At 47.2% G+C, this 19,058-nt stretch overlaps 2 protein-coding genes across 4 annotated transcripts in view; one reads left to right on the top strand and one right to left on the bottom strand.

Moving 5' to 3' along the window:
* The window catches only part of LOC135371251 (uncharacterized), a 139,561-nt gene that overhangs the window by 83,462 nt on the left and 37,041 nt on the right, over positions 1–19,058 (bottom strand). The gene's annotated exons all lie outside the window — the stretch shown is intronic.
* LOC135371245 (uncharacterized) lies at positions 6,309–15,247 on the top strand. The gene is made up of 4 exons (XM_064605318.1): positions 6,309–6,725; positions 12,199–12,342; positions 13,018–14,364; positions 14,685–15,247. The coding sequence occupies exons 1-4, from the start codon at positions 6,422–6,424 to the stop codon at positions 14,822–14,824; spliced, it is 1,935 nt and encodes a 644-aa protein (XP_064461388.1). The 5' UTR covers positions 6,309–6,421; the 3' UTR covers positions 14,825–15,247.

The following is a 19,058-nucleotide window of genomic DNA, read 5'->3' as shown; positions in this document are numbered from 1 at the left end:
AGATTATTGACTGCTGAATAGCATCCTTAAGGAGCATCATTAACCTTTTATTCAGTGCCCTTTCGCCGGTTTTGTCAACTGACCCTAAGAGATATGGGAGAAAGCCACGTGACACATGTATGGGTGATGGGTATGAGTACATGAGTGTACGGGTTCAAGTTCAACTGCTGGTGCCTGCTTTTTTTTTTTTTTTTCGACTGGCATTATTCAAACCTGTCATTTTATTTCGCCAGAAGATCACCAATATCTCCAAAAAATGCATATTGACATGTTTATGTGGCGTTAGTAAAAAAGAAAGAAAAATAATTCTCCGGTACCCCTGTAGGATTGGAACCCATGCCAGGTAGTACGGCAGGAACAAAATCGCTTCACGCCCTCTGGGGTCACGTGGCAATGCTCCTCACGTTGATTGGCTAGAACACCACCAACTCTCCCAGGTTTTCGGCCGGCGACTGATTCGGAGCAACTCGAGTTGGTCGTGGCTGGTGGTGTCGGCCGACTCGGACCAACTCCAAAGTTGGTCATAGTTCGTGAAGAAAGTTGGCCCGTGTGAACCCACTTTTGCCTACGAAGCGTGCTGGTGAGCCTCTGATGGTTGAGAGAGACAGCTCCGCGGAAACCGGAGAAAAAGCAGGGACGAATGACGGGGGTGAACGCGGGGGTGAACGGGGGTGAACGTGTACAGACGCGAAGCGGTACTCGTACATCAAGTACCGGAGGCCCCAGCCTCCGGATAAGATAGAGCCATTTTAGACAACAAGGGGGGTAACCTCATTACACACAGCGGCAGACATAGTGGCCTAGCTTCTTCAAATATGTATCCTTCAACAGAAAACAAAACATACCTGTCTATGCCTAAAGCTTAGAGATTTCATTTTGAGATACTTATACAGATACTTAAACCATATCAAGCAAGAATGCCGACGTGTTTCTATACGTATAGCAAAAATGCTCGTAAAAGTGTAGGAGTAAAGGCATGAGGTCACTTGGCTTGGTTCTGTTAAGCATAGTTATGTGTTTCATGCGTTCGATGGCTCTATGCGAGTTCGATGTCAATAAAAACATGTGGTGTAGGAATGAAATCAACGTGCACAGTATACTTCACAATACACAGTTCTTCTGGTGAGCTTCAGCTATTCGTCGAACAGTGCGAACCAGCAGGTTCGAAAAAGTTCACGAAGTCACTAATTGCGACATTCCCTCAGTCTACCATATGCATTTAAGGTATGGGAAATTTAGGAAAGTACGTCAAATACGCCATTTAAATACAAGGTTATACGTATGCCACTTCTGTTTGTTCTTAAACTGCATTGTATATAGTCGGAGAGTTCAGATTATTTGGAATATATCACCTGGATATCAATGCGCAACCTTACACATTGTGCTTACTTAAAGCGCAATTGGCGTTATGTACACCTGTCGTCTGCCGTGTAAAGATAAACTTACACGGGTACACACTGATAGCTAGAAGTGAAGTACGAGGAATACGAGTGGACAATCCTTATCGTGCGACAGAGACATGTATACGCGCAACATGAAGCCATCCGTATACCTATGTGGTTTTCAGTCGCGTATTATATCGCGGGTGGCTAATTATTATTGCGCAGCCTTTGCGCGTAGCCTTTGCTAAGTAGGCGTAGTAGTTTGCCAAGTTTGCTAAATGCGTAGCCTTTGCGCAGTCAAACACAAAATTATCATCTCCTTAACATTCGTAGCCTGAGACACCACAGATGACAAAGCAAGCTCGTGTCATACACATTAAGCGGGGGGGGGGGAGTGAACTAAGGAGTAACTACAGTTGCTGGACCTCCAGATTACAATTACTCCCCATTTTAATCAATTTAAAAGCAATGCTACTAGTCACCCTAAGGATTAAAATTTACTCCCCCCCCCCTCTTTAGAGCGTACAGCCTCATGCACGCTCCCTATCGACTTCGACTCCTGCATCGACTTTCTCTGACAAGAGCGGCGGCGTGGCCAGCCCGATACACCTCCAAAGTCGTAATACAGACTGGGAGATGGTGAGTTCGAAATTCACCACCGGGTGCGCGCTGTCTCAGGTTTTCGCTCGGTTTTTCGGCACAGCTCCCCTTGAAGTCGGACCAGGACGCGTACTAATCCCTCTCTTTCCTATACCACTTCTTCCTGCCGTCCATCTCCATCTGTCCCAGCTATGTACACCACAAATAGACATAGTTGCTTCGCGGTGCTGCCACATTTCATGATGCGGCCAGTTTGCTAACTATACTATATTTGTAACTATAATGCTTAACTATATCTGTAATGAGGAAGCTACTTGGCAAATGCAGGAAGTAAGACGGAGTAACCTGTTCGCGGGGGAGTAAAAAATATTACTCCTCCCCATTACCACCGTTTTTTCTTTTTTTTTTTCTCTCAGGGTGCGTGTTACATGGCTTGTCACGACGCCCCCACTCCGTTTCGAACAGTTATTCTTTAAGCTTATTGTGAAAGCTAGGTATTTCCTGACATTGCCTCGACATTGATATGATCGGTCATTGCGTCCAGAAAAGAAATATCATTTCCTCGCAAACAGAAACAACGCCATTGGAAGGGAACTGGTCAACAGCAGCATGTGACGTTACATCGTCGTCTATTCCACACCCTCTAAGCGCTCCTGAAACCGTTCGACGCGATAAAGCGTCCGCAGCCGGAAAGATAACACTCCACATATACTAAAGCATACAGATGTTTCCGCTGTTTGCTATGCTATTATTCAGACTGTCGTCGTCTGCTTCGAACAGACAGGAAAACGACAGGAAACGCAAATACTAGTTTGCATAGCGCATGGTCTCAGCATTGTCGTTGTTGGTCTTACTTTATGTGTCGCGATATGCCAGACGAGTTACTGGTCCTTGCCATTGAAGATGGATTACAGACACCATTTGACCCTCCGATGTAGCTGAACAGATGCGTTTCAGTACACGAGGAAACCGTAATTGGTTGTTGAGGACGAAACAAAGCACATGATCGTCACACATTATGTCCAGATTGTTCCTCTCCTTGGCAAGACCCCCTTTTTTGTGTGTGGAGTTATTCTGGGCCAATATCTCCATTATTCTCCATCCGCTTATTTCTATTAAAAGTTAAACAAAATTGAAATTAACCCGAAAGAGCGCACCTGCATGCCTACTTTTATTTGCGGTCGTATATATTTCAGTCCTTCTGACCAGTAAGGATTTTGGAGTTGTGGCTTGTGTTGACGGGATCAAAGATCAAAGCCATAGGGGATCACTGACCGCATTCTGAGGAAGGACGCATGTTGAAGGAGCTATTCCTGGTTGTTGTAATAAAGAATAGTAATTAGAGGTAGATTTGCACGTAAGGTGAGTCAGCAAATTGCGTGGCGACATGCTGCACGTGCCCACGAATAGGACTGCGCGGACAATATCGACCGCCTGCTGTTCATTAACGTGCGCCGGAAGCAACGTTAACCTCCTCCACGCTGCTACCGTCCTCGGCAGGGATCGAACCCGTCCAAGGTCGTGCTGAAGACTTGGGAGGTGGTGGGTTCGAATCCTACCACCGACTGTGCCGTCTGAGCTTCGGGTATTCCGAAGACTTTCCATGAAAATGTCGGCACAGTTCCCCCTGAGGTCGGCCTATAGGACGCAAACTGCCCATACTAAAACTCCCTGTCCCCCACTCCTTCCTGCTGTCCTCTCTCCACCTGTCCACGTCTGTACGCCGCTCATAGCCACAGTTGCTTCGCTAACACGGAATGTAAAAAAAAAAAAATCTAACCCGTGATCTTGCGCCAAGCAGGCCAGCACATATACCGAATGGGTTGCAGTAACTAGTTCTTAACTATAGGACCTCAACTGTATGCATATTATTTGACCAACAATAAACTATTTAATCGATTGGTTGATAACGGCTATTCCCTATAGGATCTTAGGCCCTGTCTCACGTGTCTCACGGAGGTTATACGAATAGCGCCTGGGAAGTACAAGAGGAAAAGAACAAGCATGTGTAGAATTGATCGGATATTGGTCTCCTGATTCTGTTTGCTTTCGTTGACGCCTTAGCCTTATCTGCGTTTCCCACATGTGCCGGTTATTTTATGATGTATAAATATAATTTTATCGACCGATAAGAGCTCACACAGCAAAAGCGGTAATGGAGGGAACACCCAGGGAAGCCCTCCGCAACACTCCTCCCACGCGCGATATCTTGTAACAACAAGAGTCCGTCAATTGCGCTCAGTTGGTCTGGAGTAAGTGCCTTCCTATCCGGTCCTCGCGTTTATCACATCGTAGTACAAATTGCGGAGGAATTGAAGTAAACAAATCCACGGAAGATTATCCCTCTGGGGCACCCAAAATTTTGTGGAATAAAGGTTCATTGATGGATGGGTGACGAAGAATATGGAGATGATAGTACCACAAAAGTAGACGCACCCGCTCAATGACATTCAAGGCTCAGTGCTTATAGCGACAGCTTCGGGTTGCAGGAGAAATCAAGAAGGAAAATGTGAAAGAAACGTAAGAAAAAGAAAGAAAAAGGTAGGAGGATTCATTGGTGGACCCTTTGGAAATGCATTAGCATAAGCCTTTGGTTCGTTCTTGTTCATGATTTAGTTGTTGTTCGTTCTTGTGCTTCCTCCTTTCTGTTTTGCTTGGTTTTTTTTTTTATTGTATATGTTCTGCTTCCTCCTTTCTTTTTTGAGTTTGAGTTTGATTTGGAATTTTCTGGCGCAAAGATATCTGGGATCATGCTCCTTTCTCTTTCGCTTCTTCTTTTTCTTTTCTTGTTCCTTCTTTCAGTTTCTCTTTTCTTTTTATTTTTTTTTGATACTTATTGCGAATCTCTCGAGGTGTAAAGCTGGTGCCATCCTTAGCGTAGATGGCATCTCCGGCCTTTCGGTTTCCAGAACTTTTGGCTCCAGTGATGTAGCAGAAGCCTTTGATAACCTCGCATCATTCGCGTGTCGTTTCCCGCTGTCTTCGTTGTTTTCGTTCAAGCTCCTCCTATCCCAAGCAGCACAATATCTTGGCCCAATATTGGCAATGTCGACCCAATATTGGAACATTATTGGACGAAGATGCTGTGCTGCTTGTGGCGATATTACCTTCTTCCTCGTCTTTCCTTCTCGTTTCTCGAGACGTCCGCACACAGACACCGCCGCTTTTCCTTTGACATGAGCCTCCTAATGCTAATGCATTAAAAACGAAGAAAATGTGAACAAGTAAAGCGAAAGTATATGTAAGGAAAGAGTGAAATTACTGCCGCACGAGTAAGCGAAAGTACAAAGCGACAAGGCGGATAAGTTCTGCCACTCTTACTCAGTGGCCTTTGTGCCATTAAACACATAATCAATCAATCAATCAATCTTACTCAGTGTGGCCTCTGAGTTCTAGAACTTAGTGGCCGCATGAATCTACTGGAAACATTTGACTATACAGTGCGAAAGGAGAGGTTCTCCAATGGACGTCTACCCGAGAAACGTCATCATGACGTTGGTACACAGACTGAAACCGAAACAAATCGAAAGGGGAGGGCTGGGTTCCACGAATGGGTACTTGTTCGCTGCCTCTTATTGAAGGAGAAGTAGGCCCGAAGGTCGCGTCTATTTCAGGGACCGTCGTAATCCCCTCAAGATCGTGGCTTTCGGGCGCGACCTTTTTCGCCCCTATAGCTTCGAGCGTAGTTCAACTCTACCAAATTGGTGGCGCTGTCGAACACTATATGACGTCATTTGTTTACAAACAGGGAGAGGTCTATTGTGCTTCCGACGTCGCTGGAATTTTGGCACGAACGTGTCGGAAAAGCCAGGGTTACTTGTATCGATGCTTTCATTGACTTTCACTTTTTTTTTCGCTCTTTGTGTGTCTCCAAAGGGAGCGTCACGGATACCCTCGTTCACAGATAATTGCACTCTTCTCGTGGATTTCCGGTTGCATATAAGAGTCACTGTGCATTTCGCCTAGGTAGGCAAACAGCACTCGCAAACAACGCTGATAACAGTTGCTGAAAACCCCTTTCATCGATGAAACTTGTGCGGGTGCCATCCCGCTCGTCTCCTTAAAACACTGCAAAGCTCTTAGGTGTAGAAGTCTACCCGCATCGTAACATTGTCCCATCGCACATCATATGACTGTTTCTTCGCCGGCGGAGACACCGTCACATTCCCAGCAAAAGGAGCTTTGTATACAGTCACCTTGCCGAAGCACGTACGCATCACTGCACGCCTCACGGTAGCTTTGACTCTCCCTCACTTTGACGCGAGAAGGCAAGGAGATAGCGTTATGAGCGAGAGAACCTCCCCTACAAAGCTCTCCCAATCTCACTTCCTCCATCAGATACCTTCCATGAACACGGCCAGGCTACAACGCAACCCCCGGCTTGTTGTGCGGTGGGGAAAACACAGGTTGGGCTCGGAAGTCGTACATCTCTTCGCGCCATGTCTACTGGAAGGGGCAGACGTGCCAGGATAGACCTACCGCCGGAACTCGAGGACCACGAAGAGACGTCGCAACGTAGTGTCAGGAGAAAGTCTACGAGACGACGTCGGAACTACAAGAATGGTCCAGACTCGAAGAACAGCTGGGTTGTCGCCCTGGCGTGCGCTGGGGTTAACGTGTTCATGCACGCGTCCAGCAAGGTGGTCGGAGTGCTGTTCATCGGAATGCTGGCGGAGTTCTCGACTAGTCGGGAAGTGGCTTCCTGGCCCTTGGTGCTCAATAATATGCTGCTTAATCTTGCAGGTGGGTTTCTCCGTATGTCTGTTTAGGGGAGTCATCAACTCATTTGGAGGGTCATAGCATAGATGATTTTAGAAAGGGTGGTGGATGCATAGAAGATTAAAGGCCTCGATAGGTCGATAAGGGAAAGATGTGGCAATCAATAGCAATTATGCCAAGTTATTCTTCGTCATGTTTTTCCTTGTTCTGTCTCCTATTTTTCGTCACCCTTATTTCGTGCTCTTTGAGAGGGCATGGGGACAAGAAGAATTTAGCAAACCTAACTTTTGCTGTCGCCCTCCGCGTTTCTCTCTCATTTCTTCCGGCTGCTCAGATGCGCAGTTACACCAAGGTAGCGACGCATAAAAGTTAAGCGGGGCCGGCATGCCGCTCGTAGCAATTACCCAAAGCCTTCGGCCAAGTTCGCTACGAAAATCTTGATCAACTGAAGGGTTTCGGGTAACGGGACGCCGTCGAGACTGTACTGAAGAAACGCCAACACCGTTCAGTGTGTACCACAAATTCAAAAGAAAAAAGAAAAAGAAAAAAGAAAACATACTGTAAGATACGCAGCTTCCCGAAACAAGTTCATGGTTATTCCAAAAGTATGTTAGTGGGTTGCATGCCATAGCGAGGTAATGAGAGCAATAAAGGATAGCCTCGGCTTTTTCAGCTGCAGCAAAGTTGGAATGGGTCCGAGGCTTTTGTATACTTGAAGAAGCGCCACGGAGCGCAAGGCAGTAAAGCAGCAACGTAAATCAATTGCGCAATGACCTGCTAAAGCGCGTATACCATAAGGGCAGGAGCTGTAAAACGCAACGTCACTGTACCTAGTTTGATGTTGGTTCCCTCACGACATTTTCAGTGAGGGACACTTTCCACCCGAAAAATAATTTTTCTCGGGGTCGGCAGATCACGAGACGCTGCAAAACTTCCGCCTCGAAGTGTGTGCGATACACCCTTTGGCACCCTTCCCATAAAGACAAGTGGCCTATATGTATACACCGTTATTGTATCTCGAAAGACACGTCTTATGCTGCAATCAATATTCATTTTCTCTGTACTGTGTCTTTTTATAGCATCGACTATCGACTACTGATGCTCGATAAACGCCACCCTAACGTATGTACGTCTTAATCCAATGCCACCGAACGTCGGAATAGAAGGCTTCTTCCCCCAAAGGACCCCTCCACAGACCAGCAGATCACGGGGGCGTTCTTTCCGACGTGATAATGATTAGAAAGGCCGGGGTGAAAACAACATTCGCCGTAGGAAAGAAAAGAAAACGAACGGAGAAAGGGACGAATCGGATCAATGTCAGGGTGACGGTCAAAGACAAGTGTAATATAAACGGGTGTTATCGATGACGCCCAAAGGATTATCCTACCCTGTAAGTGCTACGCTATTGGATTATAGTCGGGAATTAGACGCCACAGCCCTCGTTCAAATGTATGGTTGTCATTGTTTTTCTCCTGATATCACAGCTGTGGCGTTCATGAGTCACACGGACCAAGTGAGCTCTTTGTGGAACAGCCAGAGTGTCAACATAGTGAACCAGCCAAACAGTCATATCGTCAGTGGTCACACCGTTGATTAATTTTAGGCCTTTTTAACTTGGGTTAGTCGTAGAGACAGACACTATTAAGATTCCATGAAAGGATGACGTACATTCACAGCTTCTACGATACCGCCACCAAGCTATCTGGAACGCGCGCTCCGGCGTAGTCGCGCACTCGGACGGGAACCGAAGCCGTGGACATGGGTTTGCCACTGTGCTACTGAAGCCAATCTGAGTATGTTCAAGAAAATAATGTTTTATGGAAGTGACACATTAGGATGTCACGTGGTTCTTGCTCTTTCCGATTTTGCTGCACAAACTCTTGTAGCACGGAGGCCCCGTATTCTGGTTGGCGCAAGCCAGCAAATGACGCACTATCTGCGACAATTATAGAAAGATAGAAAGCTTATAGAAGGGTGGGAACGCAAAGGAGTATGTCAGTAGCTGAAACCGGCGCACTTATCAAGAGCTTAACTCAGCTGTTGCAGAACCCTCTAGTTGATCTAATCGGTAGAGCGCATAGAGCTCCACTTCAGAAGACTGGTTCGGCCTGGATCTTATCAAGGCTTGTACACAGCTTTTTTTTTTTCTTTAAAGGCGGTGGAGTCAGACGTACAATAAAAAGGTATGCAAAGCGACTGTTCTCCGGAACGCATGATAAAACCCACGGTGTCTTGTGCTAAAGAATATTCAATCGTGCTTTAGCATATACACGGCGGTGTCTTTCAAATTTGTCGTAGCACAAAAGTCGCACAACTCCTATCTGCAGGTATTTAGTTACGGGTGTAATAGATGTAATATTGCACTTCTACACTTCGCAGTTCTGTTTACAATTTATTGTTCAATACTACACGTTCATAATATGTGCAGTGTTAATACAAAAACGCACTTTTTTTTTCGGATACGGGTGAGTAGACGTACCGCCATCCAGATACCTCTATCCATTGTTACGTCATTTGGAGAATTCTAGCACCCAATCGGACGCCAACGCGGAGGTACACATAACGTTCTGCTCTACACTCTTAAAAAGGGTGGTGGTGGTGGTGGTGGTGGTGGTGGTGGTGGTGAAAGGGCTTGCCGTTGTCGGCCTCACGTATGTGGGCAACGTCACGACTCACGCCCTGGGGAAATGTGCGTCCTGGGCCGACTTCTAGGGGAACTGTGCCGACATATGTCTGAAAGCGTCTGAGGAAACGTCTGAGCGTCTGAGGAGCGTCTGAGTTAAAAAGGAACCTCACCACATAGCACGCTCCTAGCCAACCATCATCCCGAATGGCAACGTTCTCGGCCCTGATTTGTTGAAAACGGGAGGCGGAGCCCATTTTGTAGCCGTACATAATGGCTACATAATAGACTCCGCCTCTCGTTATCAACAAATCATGGGCGAGAACATTGCCATTCGGTTGGCTAGGAGCGTAATATATATGTGGTGAAGATACGGACCTATCAGATTAATCTGTACGAAAGGTGTCACGGCCAACAAGTTAATTCTCATTAATTCCCTTTAATTCTCATCTGATGCCCATGCACTGCCGACGTTTTCATTGAAAGTTATGTGGTGTGTACACAAGCTTGGCTATATCCGCCTCTTGATGTACTTGCCTGATTTGCTCTGAGCTTGCGGTGACAGCATAGTCGCAGTGTAAAGGGTTGCGAGACGCAACGCAAAAGAATGAAGGCGAATGGAAAAGGACCATACATGCTATAGCGCGCTTCCAGAGGATCGCAGCAGGACACCACACCTACTTCTGTGTTTTAGGCCATAGCAACGGTCGCACAAGCCGTTACTTATGATCTGGCCAGAGGGATTTATGTCGCAGTAAAATGACAGCCCTCGGCAGCGGACGTTTGCATATCGTGTATCCATCGTATATTATATGTAGCCCAATGCACAACGGGGCCCCTATAGTGCCTATGTTATTCTTTCCCATAGTATAGAAACGTCCTTCTCCCAATGCCGCCTAAGGCCTGATCTAAATTTAGAGCTTCGACTAGGAAACAAGGGAGCTTAAGCAATATGCTTATCTCAGCATAGATATGCTATGGGATAGGAGCTTAGTAGAAGGCCGAATTTGCCACGTGTATATATCATAGAGGCAATATCAGAGGTGATACCACAGCACGCGTTCAAGTAGGGTAATATCGCTGCAACGATTGGCTGCTATCACTCGGTGTATAACATTATTTTCACGCATATACAGCAGTAGATGCCATGGTGGCTGAGATCGCGATAAGTCCATCAGACATTGCAAACTACAATTGACTCCTGAAACACAAAGCGTACTTAAAGGACTTGAATAGGCTTTGATCTTAGCCAAAAGGCCGGGAAGCGTGCTCTTTAACACTAAACGCCGCCCAGAGTTTTCATACAACGTTCCGTCGCGGCACAAACGCAAGGTAACTCCATGAGCAACAGTGAAGGTTAAGAACGCGCAGACCTTCAAAATTATGGGAATGTTTGCCAATACCGTGTATTCACACGAGCGACATCCTCACGGAATATTCTGTTTACAGAGCCGAAGTTCCGACTTCCGTCCCGTGTTATGTTGAACATTCACACGGTGCGGAATATCGGGAGTGGCGGCGTACTGCGCATTTAGCAGACGACACTTACCAGACGACACCGTCAGCGTGTTTTCCTGTCGTCTGCTACGGAATATGTTGTGGCTGTGTAGCAGGATATTCCCCACTGTTAGCAGTGTACGTGAAGACACGACGTCGAGCGCTCGCGCTCACGTGACAGCAGAAAGTTATGGCGGTTTTCGCACCTTCTGCTTCTGGGGAAATGTCGCTCGTGTAAATAGACGGATACCGTCGTGTTCTGCACCAGTGGCCGTAAACTGTATCATCATTGGTGGCTTGCCAGCTTCAACAAAAGAAAAACGCTGTAAGTCGGTCGAGAAGACACCGTGTGAAGCGAAATGTCGCGAAAACACAATGACTGAGAGCTTCGTTCATGCGAGCGGAACCACTGAGGATCTCTCTCGTCAACACTCGTACCTCGCTGTCAGTTTGTATTCCATACCTGTACCTTGGAAGACATCGAGAAAAGCACGTCCCCCTTTCTGTAGTTGCTAGCACGTTCTCGTTTTCCTGCACAAGGAATCGTGCCTGGAATCCCGAGTGCCTTTTCAGTCATTCTTTACGAGCGTGAAGTGTTGGGAAGCACATGTCAGGGGTATGGCAAACGTGACATAGGAACAAGGAAATTACAGCTTCTTGAATAGAAAATAAAAATTGTCAACACAAGACGAGCTCGAAGAAATTCGTGAGAAGTCCAGCATTCGCGCGCATGCGCGATTCAGATAGGACGAGCGCATCCTTTCTGCATGAAACGGAGCAGGTATGCAGTGAATGTCATTAATCCTGCGGCAATCTGTCACTGCTTCAAAACACAGCACAGCAACAGGGGAACAATGAACGCCGTCTGTTCTAAACAAGGCCTGATCGCTAATCGAGGTGAAGCCCCGCTCTAGCTAAGGGTCCGCCAATCACAGGCACCCGTTCAGCGCCAATAGCCACGGAGACGACACGTCATCAGACGCATGGGCAGCCATTAGTAGTCACGAGCTTTCTGCGTTCGCAGTCGTCTGCTGCGATTGGCTGAGGCAGACATCGCGGCTTTGTACGTCCACGTCGCGGATTAACCGTTTAAATCATTCAGTGCTTTCAGACGTCCATTTTCCATTTCCATTTTTCGTGGAAATGGAAATGGCACCACGTGCCACGAAAAATTCCAGATGTTTCCATTTTTCTTTCTATTTCAAATCTATTCTAATCTGGTTATGATGATTATCATTACTTTTTTTGCAACACAAAAGATCACAGAATGAATCATTCTTACAGACAGCCCATCATTTCTGAACAAGATGGCCGTGCGTAGACGTCTCATTGAAAGTGTGCATATTGACCGCATGTTACACCTTTTACTTTTCGCAGCTCCAGCTTTCGGGTTCCTGTCCCAGTTCTTTCCCATTCGCAACATCATCCTGGCGTCATCAGCGCTTTCATCGGTGTCCGTAGCTCTGTGCTTCGTGGCCAGTGACGTGTTCTACGTGTCCTTGCTTTTCGGTGTTATTCACGGTAAGGACATGCTGTTCTCACAAATGGACAAAACACTTCACAGAAGATAAAGAAACACTTCGTATTCTGTTTATATCTCCCTGCTTCAAGAGTCCTTGATACCCTTTTTTTTTATATATTGACAGCGCGCGTCGCTTTGGCTTAGAGAAGCTTTCGCCTTATCTTTGCTTTGGCGTTTCTTGTCTACTGTGAAGTTATGCACCGCGAACATAACTGGTGAACTTGAATTTGTTTTATGCATCCCATCGTTCCCGCACCAATATACGGGGACAGCTGAGCGCATTCTAGAGTGCAGCAAAGAGTCTAAAGTTAGGAAACGTCGATATTTCGAACTGACTGTGCGTCCAGTAGAGAACAGACCCTATTCGTAATATTGGCTGCTCTCAAACTGAGGCTTCTGGTCCAGCGAATATTTTGCAGGCCTTACAGCTGCGTCCCGAAGCATGTGATTTGTCTGGTAAAGAAACAAAAAGAAAACAAAAACGAAAACTTTCGCGGAGACTTCTTGCACCTCTGTTCCGGCTGCCACGTGCTTTCGTTGTCGATATTCCTCAGGAGCATCAATTTATAAGACTACGTCGCAGTATAGATAGGCTTTCCCCCTATGATCGTTTAGCGCTGACCCTCTCTATACATCAATGTCGGTTAAAATGAAAATGTTACCATCCTACGCAGGCGTAGCAACGTGCGGGGCCGTGCTAATGACTCAAGTCTGCATCAACCAACACTTTGTCCGTCGCCGAGGCACAGCCGCGGGCATCGTGTCTGCCATCTCGAGCATCAACTCGCTATTGTTCCCTCCTTTGTGCGAATTCTGGATGAGCTACTACGGCCTCCAGTGGACGTTTCTTCTCCTAGGTGCCTGTATCATGAACGCCATGGCATTCGCCATATTAGTTCGGTCCCCCAGCTGGTTAATCACCAAGCCTTCGGAACTGAGCCGGCGTCGAAAGAGCATCTTCGTCAAGGCCAACGTGGCAGATAAGGGGCTCGCGAGCTGGATCACGCATTTTACCGAGGAGAACAGTGATGACTCTTCGGACGAAGACGAGAACATTGGAATGACGAAGCACCTTTCGAGCTCGGTGCGCTATTTCTTCAGTGAAGGGGGTGGCATCACAACATCCGGAAGTACGTCGAGCCTTCAGGTGGCTCCCACGGTGCCCGTGATCCATCGCACGAGCATAGCCCCTGTCACATTGTCACGAAAGGACTCGGAGCAATTGCTTTATAATAAGAGCGGCGAAGTTCTTCCCAAAAGAGTGGTAGAGTGCAGAAGGTCTGACCCGACCCCTGCAGGCAGCAGAGGTTCAAGTCGCAGTCCGCCAATGGCGAGCACGCTTTTGGTGACGGAACATCGTCTACCCACGACGAAACAAGTTCAAGTTGCGGGTGACAGCAGAGTAACTGTCGTGCCAGTGCTTTCGATACCTACCGGATACACTCTGTGTCAACCTCTGGAGCATTCCAAAGGGTCAAAGACACACGCAAAGCAATTCCAGTTACGCAAGGACGACTCTCTTGACGAGGGCTACTACAAGAATGAGAAGGCGTGGAAAGTCACAAAGTCCTTTTTGACCATATCCTTCTGGCATTTAACGCTATCCCAATTTCTCGTCCAATTTGGCTTGGGCGTCTTTGTGATGACCATAATCGACTACGCCAAGGACTGTGGCATCGAACCAAAAGACGCGGTCTTCTTCATGACCACCTTCTGCGTGGGAGACATGCTTGCTCGTCTGGTAGCTGGAGTGGTCACGGACCGTGGGGCAGTTCATATCCAGTTGCTCGTGGCCGTCGCCTACGCGCTGCAAGGGGCCTCGTACGAACTCATGTGCTACATGAGGACCTACGTGTCCTTGTTGCTGCTTACGCTCGTCATTGGGGTCAGTCATGGCTGCAGAATCTTCATGCTCCCCATATTTTTGACCCGGAGCTTCGGACTGAGAGGGCTATCCATCAACCTCAGCGTCGCCACCTGTATCTGTGGCTTGTTAAGCATGGTCCGACCTTTTCTCATAGGTGTGTATTGTATGTGTCTATACTGGCGTGCACTGCTCTCCAGCGGTGAATCACCCCATGTCATAATCACGATTTATTTGTTGTGTTGTTGTTGTCGTCGTCTATACTGGTCTACACTACGTGGACTGCGCAGTGCTGTGTCTACGCGACGCTAATTCTTTAGACGAAAGTACGAGCACGTAGACTTTCGGAAAATCTGGCTTCATTCTTTTCCTCTGGGGAGTTCCCTGTTGTCGCAGTCCACGTAGTAGAGAGGTCAGTGGTACGACATACCCAGACCTGATCGGTCGGAGACACCTAACACCTGTTGTTTTTTGCAGGATATTATAGGGACGAACAGGGGACCTACAGAGGTCTGTATCATATCATCTGCATTGTGAACTGCGCTGTAGGCGTGTCCTGGTTCATCAAAATCTTTCTGATGAGAAAGCGCGACAGACTCCAGCTTCAAGGCATTTAGCACCGGTGGACGTCCGAACGGAACTCTACGAGGATGTCCACAGCATCTGTAGCGGAACTCTTCTGACATTTTGTGCACGTTCACGGGACATTAGCGTCCTTGCCTGTGATACATATTCAGATGCAGTGGTGCGTGAACGCTAACCGAAGTTCTATGTCGTGAACTTTTTTTATATTGCGAACTTTTCTTTTGCCTGAAGGACCAGCACAGGTCTTTTTTTACAATCTGTATAGGAGGTCCCGCAAACATGTTCTACAGAGCGAATCGACAGCTTAAACAATATTTTCCGGTACACTGAAGGCCGGTTTCAACAACGCCGATTAAGAACCGAGATCAACGGTCGCTTAACTTGAATTTAACGCTTAACTGTGCTTCACAAAAGGAAGTTATGGTCACTGAAACATTCATCACGTCACCAACTAACGTTTGTAAAAAAAAGAATCAAGCGTTATCTCAAAGTTTTAGCAACCCTTGATATCGGTTCAAAGTTAACCAGCGTTGGTGAAACCGAAAGTAAAAGTACCAATTTGGGCCTGTTGGTCACACATGATAAATTCGCTAAAACCATGTGCTAAAAACACTAAGAACGAACAGGACGGACGCACTGCATTCAAACGTGTGCTTGAGTGGAACGACGTGGCGCTGAAGTGGCGCTGAAGTGTAAGGTGATGAATTATTAAACATTTGTTGAAAGTGCAGCGCGTCCGTCCTGTTCGTCCTTAGTGTTTTTAGCACTGGTTTTGGCGATTTTATCATGGTAAAACCGGGCCTAAAAACGTTAATGAAGTGCCTCCGTCAATATACACACATGTGTTTGCCTTTTTTTCTTTCTTTCTTTTTTTTTTTTTTTTTTTTTTTGTTCTACGGTACTTCTCCACTTACGCTACACTACGGAACCAGTATCGACACGACCTCGAGGAACCTACCGCCACACAAACACGGCACAACGACACAGGCACTTCACTAGGAAACAAACAAACAAAAAAGGAACAATAATTGTATAGACCTTTGGGGGTCTAGATGTATCGCCACAATTTCCCACAGTATCGACATTTGCCGCCTACTATTTTCCTTTCGCGTCGCTCTGTAAGTTTATAGTGGAACAGCTACACGAAGCGCAAGTTTCTTTAGCTGTGCATGTTTGTATTTATTGTGTGAAGACGTTATTTGACGGGAATAGAGACGCTTATGAAGTAAACGATATGGAATAATGTGAACGCTGCTCGAAGTTGTACGAGCTATTCTCTATGTAAAGAGCGAGTTTAGAAAAAAAAAAATCTTCCTGGGAATGGGGCACTGCAAAGGACACTGCCCCGACGGCCGTCGCAGAGGAATAACACTCCTGTGCGTCGGTACGGTGGTGTCGAAATGTCTGTGGGAAGGGCACAACGGAATGTTCACTCTTCCGCTTGACATGATCTGGCTACGACACCCATAATAACGTTATTCCTTGTTCTCGCTCTTGCTCTGTTACTTCCTAACTCCTTAGTGCTTCTCAAAGAGGCACACCGGAACCAGGAACTGACTTTTAGATTATAGAGTTGTATTCAACTATACACGTAAAGTAACTGTACATGTGATGTTATGTGCAGTAAATGCCACGTGAGGAACTTCATCCCCCAGAGCGCCGTTGTCTTTATAATGGCATCTTAGACTGGCAGTACCAATGCTCCAAGCCAGAGCGCTCCCAGCCGTTTTGACCCACAGGTGTGGCATCCAATGCATTGCTCTGTATAGACAAAAGCCTGCTGGGCGAACGCAATGCATCCTGGACAGGTCCATGCTGCACGTCACAGCAAACGAGCAAACGTCAAGGAACACGTGACCTTAAAGATGGCGCCGTCCGTGATCGGCGGCCAAACCGTTTGTAAACAATGCGGTTGTTGTTTCTGCGCGACGTTTTGTATGTTCTTCGATCAGGGTAATTATTTTTATCCGATAATCTCGCAGTAAAATGCGCAGTTTTGCACATAAGGTCTCGTACTGTTGACGACTTTCAAAGATGTGATGACGACCGAGCGTTAAGACCCACTGAGCCGATGCGATGCACTTAAACTAAGGATAAATGGGCTACCATGTTGCGGGAGAAGCACCGAGTTTACGCTGGCAAAATACGTTCACCTCTTGGCTTTATGACGACGGAAATATGTCGGTAAGCGGCAAAACGACATGTAAACAAAGTCACATGACCTAAAAATGACGTTTTCGATGACGTGCGACTAGGACAAGATAGCAGTTTTGCCAAAAGCACCCGCTTGAAGGTAGTTACAGCAATGGCGGGTTTATGTCACCCCATCAGAAGATAGAGCGCGCGCTCTATAGCGCGATTGGTGGCTGTCAGTCGAAGATGCCATAAGGTAGATTGCAAAAACAAGGGGCACGTTCACATCCGGTTTCGGTTTCACAGTGTCGTCAGCATGTCCCACAGCATGTTAGCTGACGTCACAAGGCCGAGCGATCGAGATAAGTGTGATAGAGGACATGCTTCGAGATATTGTAGAACGTAATCAGCAAGTTTTCTCTCTAATCGCTCGTTGAAATTCCGTGTTGTCGCCGTGAAACAACTGTGTCTATGAATGGCGTCCTGGGCCGACTTCAGGTGGAACTGTGCCGACATTCGCCTGGAAGGTTTGCCGGAAAACCTAGGGAAAACCTCAGACACTACAGCGAGTGCCGAGACTCGAACCCGCGACTCCTCCCGGTCTCGGCGGTGACAACGTTTGTTTGACCTTGAAATGACCTTGGTTTGAGGCCGCGCTGTCGCCTTAATATCGCGAGACACGCTGAGGCGAACAGTATATCGGCGATACCCCTGACTTCCTGCACACAGTATAGTAACAATGTCCACAACTGAATTAAACGATGACTGCATGGAAGCGGTAAACAGTCGCATCATATATTGTGCGATGTTGTGACTGCGACGGCATGATGTTCGACCTCTGCAGTGTGACCTCTATCGTACACTTACGCGACAGTCATTGCGGTTTACGATAGCGAAGGAGGAAACCTAGTGTGGTTACACAGTAGTGACGAATCGAAATGGACAGGGATCCTAAGAATCGCGTGTTTCATGCAAGTGATCATGAAAGCCCTGAAATATTTGCCTCACAACGTCTCAACACGGAATTCCTGGCACCCTGCACGACCTCTGTGTATGAAAGGGGGGGGGGGGGGGGGCGTTGTGCCACGTCCCCCTCCGGCAGATTGAAACCTCTCCGCCTATGTGGTAAGTGAGGCAGATTACTGTATAAACAAAGGTATGTGATTCTGGCTGAGTATGGTTCGCCGAAGAAGAACTTTCCAGAAAAAGGAATGTCATTCTCGGAGATTTAAATGAGGCGCCGCGTCTCGTCCTCGGTTCAGTCAACGGAGTGGTTGCCATGATCAGCGGAGGGCAGCGTTACGACGAACTCGCGCGACGTACCAACGCGTTGAGACAGTGCTTCGCCCCTCCGAGCTGCCTCAGCGAAGATTATCAAAGTATGTATAACCGACCCGTCTGCCTCATATTTGTCGTCTGAAAAACGCTCCGAAATTTAGGAAGTGGATAAGCTTTGCCCTCAGTTGTGTTGCAACACAAACTTCAGAAGCGACTGCATCATAGTACCATAGTACTTTGTACTTGGTACCCCTGTACCCCTGTCACACGGGCATTTTCGATCCTGCTCGACCGAACCTGCTTGAACCCAATGCAGATCGGATGGTGCTACACGGCCGCTTCCAAGCAGGATCGAACTTTGATCCTGCTTGACTCAAGACAGTTCCCATAACAGGATTGAGAATTTCAAGGCGGCTCGACGGCCGCCATTTGCATCCTCGACCTCGGTGAACTGTCATAACTTAAGACGGACATGCGCGCGAAGCTACAAATGATGCTTACATCGGTATACGATAAATTACCACTAATATCGCAGTGATATAGGAAACGCGAAATTAATGAGTCCCGTTTATTCATCTGCACAAGTCAACCATTCAATGCGCATTGAAAGTGGCCGTGTAGCAGCGTCAAAACTCGAGCGTGCTCGGGAAGTTCGATGCAGATCGGATTCGAGAAGGATCGAAATGCCCGTGTGACAGGGGTATAAGTCATTCATCCCGGAGCCTTTCGTGGTTTTGTTTTGTTGCATCGATATGGACAGCGCGATACCTGACGGCCGTTTTTCGCACTGGGTTAGCGCGTATCTGGCGTATCCTTGGAGACGACCGATAGGTTTCGCGCATAGCTCTTCAGCGA

The sequence above is a fragment of the Ornithodoros turicata genome, chromosome 10, assembly GCF_037126465.1.
Source record: "Ornithodoros turicata isolate Travis chromosome 10, ASM3712646v1, whole genome shotgun sequence".
In the NCBI taxonomy this organism is placed as follows: domain Eukaryota; kingdom Metazoa; phylum Arthropoda; class Arachnida; order Ixodida; family Argasidae; genus Ornithodoros; species Ornithodoros turicata.
The sequence above is the reverse complement of the archived record's forward strand: the minus strand, read 5'-3'. Positions and strand labels throughout refer to the sequence as shown.

Excerpts from the sequence above, each read along its gene's own strand:
- LOC135371245 (XM_064605318.1), top strand. The coding sequence starts at position 6,422 with ATGTCTACTGGAAGGGGCAGACGTGCCAGGATAGACCTACCGCCGGAA. Across the intron at positions 12,343-13,017 it reads GCTTTTCGGTGTTATTCACG|GCGTAGCAACGTGCGGGGCC; the intron begins GTAAGGACATGC and ends CATCCTACGCAG. Across the intron at positions 14,365-14,684 it reads GGTCCGACCTTTTCTCATAG|GATATTATAGGGACGAACAG; the intron begins GTGTGTATTGTA and ends TGTTTTTTGCAG.